At 43.2% G+C, this 9,630-nt stretch overlaps 1 protein-coding gene across 1 annotated transcript; it reads left to right on the top strand.

Moving 5' to 3' along the window:
* The first annotated feature begins 6,141 nt into the window (after positions 1-6,141).
* LOC128026725 (uncharacterized) lies at positions 6,142-9,245 on the top strand. The gene is made up of 2 exons (XM_052613992.1): positions 6,142-9,018; positions 9,169-9,245. Exon 1 carries the CDS (start codon positions 6,280-6,282, stop codon positions 8,086-8,088), a length of 1,809 nt encoding a protein of 602 aa, XP_052469952.1. The 5' UTR covers positions 6,142-6,279; the 3' UTR covers positions 8,089-9,018; positions 9,169-9,245.
* Positions 9,246-9,630: the final 385 nt, after the last annotated feature.

The following is a 9,630-nucleotide window of genomic DNA, read 5'->3' on the forward strand; positions in this document are numbered from 1 at the left end:
AAAGAGAGAGAGAGAGAGAGAGAGAGAGAGAAAATAGAATGAGATCACATAAGGAGCTCAGGTATGAAAATCATAGTCAGTAACTTTTGGAAGCCAACAACTATCAGATCATAAAAACACTTTAAAGCAGCATTTAAATCTCCATAGAGAAAGTGATACTTGCAAAAGTGTCCCATGTGAGTGGCGTGAGATCGGCGTCGAGCTTGTGAGCTTTGCGCGCTGTTCCCGTTGAAACAGCCATGTGCCATGAAACGGAGGCCATGTGACGCGCATGCACGCTGCGCTTGGCGTGAGCGTGGAGCACGTGGTCCTTTCTTCTGTCCTCGCGCGGTATTTGAAAGGTTCAACAAACATTGTTCCAGGATTCGTCTTCCTTGCGTGGAGAGGCGAATAGTTGAATAAACTTAGTAAAGAAAAGAAAAGGAAAGAACGAAAACGAAAGCTTCCAAAGGAGCCATTAAAATGGCTTTTTCTCTCAGCCCCTGTGCTGAGGGGGTTTGCGCTATGAGCGAGGCCTATGGCCGCGCGGAAGCAACGTTGGAGAGCAGCGTGTCCGAGAACCAAGAACGAAAAGAAGAGGAAGAAGAGTAAGTGGACCTTGTTCGGTCGTTCTTATAGCTTGAAATAGTTCACGCCCCTTTTTCGCGTAAACAGCCAATGAAAGTCCGCGATCTGAAACGAAGGGAAAAGTTCCTTTGTCTCTGAAAAGACAACCCCCCCCCCCCCCCCCCCCCGGAGATCTAGGGCTTGTCCGATTCCATCAGGGATATTTCTAGCAAGTTTGTACTTCAGATCACATACATTTCCTTACTTTGTTCTAGATAAATGGGTCTGTCAGAGCATGACGATTAGAACAAGACTAAACATAATAGGTATATGTGATCAAAACATGAAGTTACATTAAATATGTGTAATTCTACATCTGAAAGATTTGCTTAACACATGATAACACTGCAGATGTTGGGAAACATCTAAATGTACCAAAAGGGAATACGTAATACATTTATACAACATAAAAACTAACAGGTAACGAATTCATTCCATAGAATGTGTAGCAGTTGTGTATTTAGGAAATTATTTTGTGATTCCACTTGCCATGACCATATTTGGGGTTTCCTGCCGCCATGCTGACTTGGGGGGTTGGCGCACTTTGCTGCTTACCAGTCTGCATGAGATGACACAGCGGTAGGTCACGCAGGTTTTTGCAGCGAGTCAATTAGGGCCATATTTCATGTAACAGATTAATTCAAATGATATATCTGTATGATTGTGATCTAAAGCCCCTCTGTAATGCGCAGCCACATGTTTTGTTGATAATTTTTATTTATTGAAGTTTATTTTTAATATCTGTCATTTTCCCTTTCTCAGCGTCGTGCATTGCTGCCGCACGCTGGCTTATGTGCTGCACGAGTCCTAATATTTCCATTTGTGTTATACAGGTACATGTTCCATTGTTATGTTCGTAAAATGTGCTTAAGTGAATGTAAATTGCACCAGTCTGCATGAGATGACACAGCGCGTCGTGCATTGCTGCCGCACGCTGGCTTATGTGCTGCACGAGTCCTAATATTTCCATTTGTGTTATACAGAATAAACGAGGATCTGCTGAATTTTCGTAGTCTGTCTTTCGTTTAAACACAACGCAGAAAACACCGCTACAACTGGTGCCGTGATCGTCGCTTCACTCTTCGTGGGATCGGACATTACACGCGAGTGGAGAAGCTGCTGGGGTGTTAGGCCAATGAGTGCACCGCTGCAATGTGACTGAGTGGATGAAAGGTTCGCCATTTGACAATATAAACTTTGAACTGGATACCTGATTCGTGAAATCTTCTTAAGTATTTAGTGGACTGAAATATATATTTTTTTGTATTGAATTCATTCTTTAAAGGACTTTAAATACTACCTTGGGTTAATTTAGAGTGTTGATCGCTGGAATTCTGAATTATATTGTTGATTTAAATTCTATAGATTATTTTTTTTATTTACTTATTTTTGTTATTGCAAAAGAAAAGAGAAAAAAAAAAAAAAGTCAGTTACAAGAAGCATTGTGATTTGAATAGTTGATTCAGATATGGATGGATTTAATAGTCAGAATGGTATGGGAAGGGGGCGAGGAGTACTGAGGTTTGTGCATGCACATCAGATTGGTGGGGCTGATAAAATAGGTCCACTTTTCTCAACCCCTATTCACACAAGAAGTGTTGATGTGCAGACACCTATTGTGTCACAGTCTTCTGCCATCTCGGATGATTCTGTGCAATTATCTGATTTGAATGCTGTGCCGCTGAATCTGATTAATGACATAGTGAAACAGATAGGCAGCAGCATTGGCCAGAATATTGTCACCTGTCTTGAATCTGGGGTTTTTGGCCAAAACAAACAAAGTGATTCAACTTTTAATATGAGTGAATTGTCAAAAGTTGGCTTGGTTGTTAAGCATGATGTTAATGAGCCTGTATGTTTCAGAGGTAATGGGGAGGAGAAAATTTCTGTTGATGAGTGGGTGGAGAGTGTAAAAGTGTACTTGAGGAAGCGTGAAGTGCCCTTAAAAGAGCAAGCTGACGAAGTACTGACTAAGTTGCAGGGCAGAGCACGTGATGTGGTGAAGGTTGGACTGAGAAGTAACCCATTGATCGACCTCAGTAAGGGTCCAAAGCCAGTTTTTGACCTGCTCAAACAACATTGTGGTGAAACTGTGTGTTCGTGCATGCCGTTGGCAGATTTTTATGCCACATTGCCTTTGCAAAACGAGAAGCCATTCGACTATTGGATTCGGCTGCACAATGCTATTGACGTTGCCGTGGAAGGACTGAAGAGACAGGGGAAAACTCTAGATGACCCCTTTCGTGAAGTTACTGTAATGTTCATCAGGAACTGTCCGGATCCAGAGCTGTCTCTTATATTCAAATGTAAGCCACTGCACGAATGGGCTGCAGCTGATGTGCAGGTTAGACTGGATGAGTATCAAAGGGAGAATAAGCTTCAACAACGCAAGTCTAACACACATGTGAGTGGCATTGCATGCCATGCTCAGTCAACTGACGTTTTGTGTGCCTACGGTCGTGGTTTGGAGACTGCTGCTGCTGTGGTTCCTCCATCCCAGGTGACTGAGCAGTCTAATCAAGATCAGTCATTGAGTCGAGTGATCAGTCTTTTGGAACGAGTTTTGGATCAGGGATCTTGTCAGCAGACAACAAGAGTGTTCAGACCTCAGTATAAAGGAAGGACTGCTGTACCCAGACAAAATGCAACATGCGAATTATGTGGTGATGCGAGTCATGATACTTTTTCGCACTGTCGTATAAACCGTCTTTGCTTTAACTGTCATGCCTCTGGCCACAGAGCATCAGCTTGCTCTGCAGGGACTGCCAACAAACCACAAGCTCAACAGAGTAGTCCGGACTCTGGCCAGCTGGGAAACTAGATGGCCCACATGAGGAGGGGACTAGTGGAGGGCCATGTGTAATGTCCCCTGACATTGAGGATATTGATTTAGAATCTGTTTATTCTGACTTTTGCAGTAATGTTGATGATAAGACAAAAGTGATTTTTCAAAATGTGCAGAGACTAAACACAAATGATGAATTGTTCTTTACTGATGTCTTAGTACAGGATGTCGTTTTGCTTCGAGGGATGCTTGATAGTGGGTCTATGGCCTGCACTATGAGTTCTCGTGCCCTTTCAAAACTCATGGAAGCAAATGTACTTTCCTCCGACGATGTGTTCCCAACAATGCTCACACTAATTGGCTGTGGTGGTCAAAGAACTAGCCCACAGGGAGTATGTGACATCCAAATGAAGGTATTCAACTGCTCCTTCTATGTTCCTGCCTTAATTGTTGATGGGCAAAATGCTGACCTAATTTTGGGAAGTAATGTTATAAAACATCTCATTCATGACATGAAAGTATCAAGTGATTTCTGGGGGAAAGTATCTGATTCACAAGGCAAAGATCCAGATACAGATGCTTTGATGCAACTCTTGTGTAATGTTGAGTCATGGAAAGGAATGGATCCCCCTATGAAAGTCGGAACTGTAAAACTGAAGCATGCTGTCACTTTAGAACCCATGAAAGAACATATAGTGTGGGGAAAGTTGTCCAGTGACAAAACCCTTTCTGCAGGCAGTACAGTCGTTGTGGAGCCTAGCACAGCTCGCACTGCACCAAGAAATGTGTTGGTGGGCAGGATAGTCGTGTCTTTATGGGGTGATGGCAGTACCCCAGTTAAAGTTATCAACCCATCAAACAAGCCTATCTGTCTAAGACGCAACTGCAAGCTGGCGGATGTTTACACCTGCATGGCGCTTGAAGACTTTGACATTGACTGTTTTGACATGTCATTTCAAAAGGGGAAAGATCTGCAGTGTAATGAAGTGGACACTGAAAGACTGGCAAATTGCAGTAGTAATTCATGTGAAATGGATAGACAACACTACATGCTGCATGATCTTACTGGCTCATCACTGTCTAGCCTGGGGCTCCAGGATATCGACACTGACTCAAACTCTTTGACACCTTACTGGAGAGGGAAGTTGGTTGAGCTGTTGGTTAAGTATGAATCAATATTTTCTCGTCATGGTTTAGACTGTGGCAAGGCCAAAGGCTTTGTTCATAGAATCTGCCTAAGCGATACTAAACCCTTCCGACTTCCCTACAGAAGATTGTCACCATCACATTATGAGAAACTGCGTGAGGCCCTGGATGACATGGAGGAGCGCGACATAATCAGAAAGTCAGCAAGTGATTATGAGTCACCTCTGGTGTTAGTCTGGAAGAGGAATGGTGATCTGAGGCTGTGCACGGACTTCCGCTGGCTAAATGCGCGCACAGTTAAAGATGCACATCCTCTTCCACACCAAGCGGACGCACTTGCAGCTCTGGGTGGTAACGCATTCTTTTCTACTATGGACTTGACATCAGGTTATTATAATGTGGAGGTGCATGAGGATGACAAGAGATTCACAGCTTTTACTACGCCATTTGGTCTCTATGAGTATAACAGGCTTCCTCAGGGGCTATGTAATAGCCCTGCGACATTCATGAGGATGATGATGAGCATATTTGGTGACCAGAACTTTATGAGCATGCTGTGTTATCTCGATGACATCCTCGTTTTCGCCCCTGATGAACAGCTTGCTTTGGAACGACTAGACATGGTATTCCAAAGACTTCAGGCTCACAATCTAAAACTGTCCCAAAAGAAGTGTCACTTTATGAAATCGTCTGTTAAATTCCTTGGTCACATTGTGAGTAGTGATGGCGTGGCCACAGATCCTGAAAAGGTCAGAGCTATTGTTGACATCACAGAACAGGATCTTATGGAAGATGGCACTAACATTCCATCACAGACGAAAATAAGGTCGTTTTTGGGGATGGTGGTTTTCTACCAGCAGTATATTGAAGGTTGTTCTCGCATTGGTAGGCCCCTGTTTGCTTTAACATCAGGCATGAGAAAACCAAGGCATAACAAGGGCCAGAAACGTGTAACAGCAGGCAGAAAACTTACCTCTACTGACTGGACTCAGGAATGTAGAGATGCTTTTGGTGCGCTGAAACAGGCTTTACTCGAAAGAGTTATTTTGGCCCATCCTGATTTTGATAAACCTTTCTTGCTGTCTGTTGATGCTTCCAGTAATGGGCTTGGGGCGGTGCTTTCTCAGGTAGGGGTGGGTGGAGAGGTCGCTCGCCCCATAGCCTTTGCTAGCAAGTCACTTAATTATGCCCAATCAAAATATCCAGCACACAGGCTAGAGTTTTTTGCTCTCAAATGGGCAGTTTGTGACAAATTTAGTCACTGGCTCAAGGGTCAGCAGTTCTCAGTGTGGACGGACAACAACCCACTGACCTACATTCTTACAAAACCAAAGTTGGATGCTTGCGAGCAAAGATGGGTTGCAAAGCTTGCTCCATATAATTTTGACATCAAATACATCCCTGGGCCTAAGAATGTAGTAGCAGATGCCCTTAGCCGTGAACCGTTTGTGCGACCCAGTGTGTTCCACCGACTTACCAGAGTGCCCTATGGAGCTTTGTTGGAGGAGTCTCAAGTAGTGAACCCAGAGAATGTCCAGGATGTGTTCCGCTGGTCATGTTACCCTTTCGAGAAACAAGCACAAGAGGAGCCATGTTCTGATATTGAGGTGAATCATGTTGTTTCCTATGAGAAATCTTTTGTCTCTCGGGAGGACGTTTCTGCCATTTTGAACAGCAGTAGGCAACAGGAAAATCATGTTCAACAATATGCTTACCTGCTGCCACAGTTGATTGAGTCAATTATGCCATCTCAGCCATTGGATCATCCAGTATTGTCGAGGCAGGAGCTGACAGAATTACAACATGCTGATCCTGTTCTGAGCAGACTGTTTTATTTTGTGGAGCGCAAGCGTAGGCCATCTAGGAGGGAGCGGAGTAAGGAATCTCCTAGGGTACTTCGGTTTCTGAGACATTGGAACAAACTATCAGTCAGAATGGGTTTGTTGTATCGTGTGTCCAAGGATGTCGTCTCCAAAAATAAAACTTTTCAGTTTATTGTGCCTGCTGCCCTTCGAGATAAAGTGCTTAAGGGGGTACATGATGAAGCTGGACACCAGGGTCAACACAGGACACTCTACCTCACTAGACGTCGGTTTTACTGGCAAGGAATGGAAAAAGATGTGAGACAATATGTGCGATGCTGCAGAAGATGTGTAGTCAGTAAGTCACCAGAGCCTGAGGCAAGAGCTCCACTTGAGAGTATTAGGACATCAAGACCTCTTGAGCTTGTTTGTGTAGATTTTTGGTCTGCCGAAGACTCCTCTAATAAGTCTCTGGATGTCTTGGTCGTGACGGACCATTTTACCAAGCTGGCTCAGGCTTACCTCTGTCATAACCAATCGGCAAAGGCAGTAGCGAAACAGCTATGGGACAACTTTTTCTGCATCTACGGCTTCCCTGAGCGAGTACATTCTGACCAGGGGGCCACTTTTGAAAGCAATCTGATTTCTGAAATGCTTCAAATTGCAGGTGTTCAAAAATCCCATACGACCCCTTACCACCCAATGGGTAATGGGGCGGTCGAGAGATTTAACCGCACATTAGGAAACATGATTCGTGCCTTGCCACCTAAAGCTAAGCACAGATGGCCTCAAATGTTGAAGTCGCTCACTTTTTGCTATAATGCAACGATTCATGAAACGACCAGTTATCCTCCATTCCAGTTGATGTTCGGTAGAACTCCAAGGTTGCCTGTTGACATGATGTTTGACTCTGCACTTTTTGATGAACAGGTGGTTGACTATGACCGATATGTGCAGTCTTTCAGAGATGATCTTGCACAGGCTATGAAACTGGCCCAATGCTCTGCTTCTAAACAACAACAGAGGCAAGCAAACCTCTACAATAAGAAGCTCAAAGGTGCTCCAGTGAATGTTGGCGACAGGGTACTCCTGGCCAATAAGGGAGAGCGTGGCAAGAGGAAGACTGCTGATAGATGGGAGAGTCACATCTACATAGTGACAGGAATGAACCATGAAGTCCATACATTTCGTATCCGAAATAGTGTGACTGGTACTGAAAAAGTTGTTCATAGAAATCTCATTATGCCAGTGAACTTCCTGCCTCTGCGAAAGGACATGTCTGATGATGATACTTGTAAGAATTTCGCCTCAAGCAGCTCAAGTCTGTCTATGAATGGAAATGTAGAGCTTGGTTTACCTGTTGATGAGCTGGACGAGAGAACTGTGTCATGGGTGTCTGAGCTCCCAGTTTCCCAAGACGCTGGCCCCTCTGAATCTGATTCTGTCCAGTTAAGTATAGCTGACCAGCCTACTTCCTTAACTGTTTCATGTGATGCAGCCGACAGTAGAAAGACAATTGAGACTGACTGCAGGTCTTTGACACATGAAACTGACGATGACAATAACATCGTTCAGGCTGATGAAGGTGTAAATACTGATACTTTAGCCGCTGACCATTTACAGCGATATTCCAGAGCACTTTCCGGTCAGGGTGGGTCACTGACAGTCAGAACCAGATGTGGGAGGGTGGTTAAACCAGTCATTAGACTGATTCAGAATATGCATCAGAAGGTTTTGTCTGGGTTGTAGTATTTTTTTGTTTGTTTTTGTTGTTTTTTTTTGTTTTTTTTTTCCTCTGGTACGGTCGTTTCTGTATATAAAACTGATTAACTACGAGGGTAAAATTGTGATTGAATTGAGATGTATTAAATATTTGTGATTTATGGTACCTTGTGAGGAGGAAGAGTATTTAAAGAGTGAATCCGGAGATGGATAAGCTCTTATGAAATACTGTGCAAAAATGAACACTAAGAGTATGTAATGTGTAACAGGCATGTTATTCCTGTGAGTGTTTAGAGGCTTTGCAACCCTCTTGCATTTCTAATTCTGAAAAGAATAGTCTTAAGACTGGAGAATTAAGTGTTTCATGTGACATTCAGTATGATCATTTGGTACCATGGTACAAATTATTTTTCTCCCTTTTATTGTTATTATTTTTTTTTATTTCCTTGTATTGTTCTCTCATATTTGGTATATGTACCTGTTTTTGTTCTTGGGTGACTGCAGCATTTTGTTTTTATGTTGTGCTCTTTTATTTTGTCATGTGCAAGTGGAAGTCAGCAGAGGGGAATGTAGCAGTTGTGTATTTAGGAAATTATTTTGTGATTCCACTTGCCATGACCATATTTGGGGTTTCCTGCCGCCATGCTGACTTGGGGGGTTGGCGCACTTTGCTGCTTACCAGTCTGCATGAGATGACACAGCGGTAGGTCACGCAGGTTTTTGCAGCGAGTCAATTAGGGCCATATTTCATGTAACAGATTAATTCAAATGATATATCTGTATGATTGTGATCTAAAGCCCCTCTGTAATGCGCAGCCACATGTTTTGTTGATAATTTTTATTTATTGAAGTTTATTTTTAATATCTGTCATTTTCCCTTTCTCAGCGTCGTGCATTGCTGCCGCACGCTGGCTTATGTGCTGCACGAGTCCTAATATTTCCATTTGTGTTATACAGGTACATGTTCCATTGTTATGTTCGTAAAATGTGCTTAAGTGAATGTAAATTGCACCAGTCTGCATGAGATGACACAGCGCGTCGTGCATTGCTGCCGCACGCTGGCTTATGTGCTGCACGAGTCCTAATATTTCCATTTGTGTTATACAGAATAAACGAGGATCTGCTGAATTTTCGTAGTCTGTCTTTCGTTTAAACACAACGCAGAAAACACCGCTACAAATGCATTGGGGAGAAGATTTGGCTTCTCTCCTCTCCAGTGTGGTCGTAAAGTTTTACGACCTGCAAAGATGGGGGTTGCAGAAACGTGGCTCTCTTTGAGGAGGTTAAAGTGAGGAGAGACATTTCCTAAAGTATGAGCTTGCAACTTATACTCTTCACATAACAAGGATTAACCATTTTATGCAATCCATAAACAATTAAAATACACATTAATAATAAAATGAAAGTAAGGAACTTATACGAAAGGTCTCCTTTGTCTCCAGTGTGTTGAAGGAATTTGGGTTGGGGGTTTTCGTTTCTTCTTTGAAGCTCGCATGGGCATCGTAAATAATTTAAGTCCAGCCAGGCTGGCACCAGGCCAGGCAATTGGTGCAAAAAAGAGTTTCATTT

Source organism: Carassius gibelio, chromosome A13 (genome assembly GCF_023724105.1).
Source record: "Carassius gibelio isolate Cgi1373 ecotype wild population from Czech Republic chromosome A13, carGib1.2-hapl.c, whole genome shotgun sequence".
In the NCBI taxonomy this organism is placed as follows: Eukaryota; Metazoa; Chordata; class Actinopteri; order Cypriniformes; family Cyprinidae; genus Carassius; species Carassius gibelio.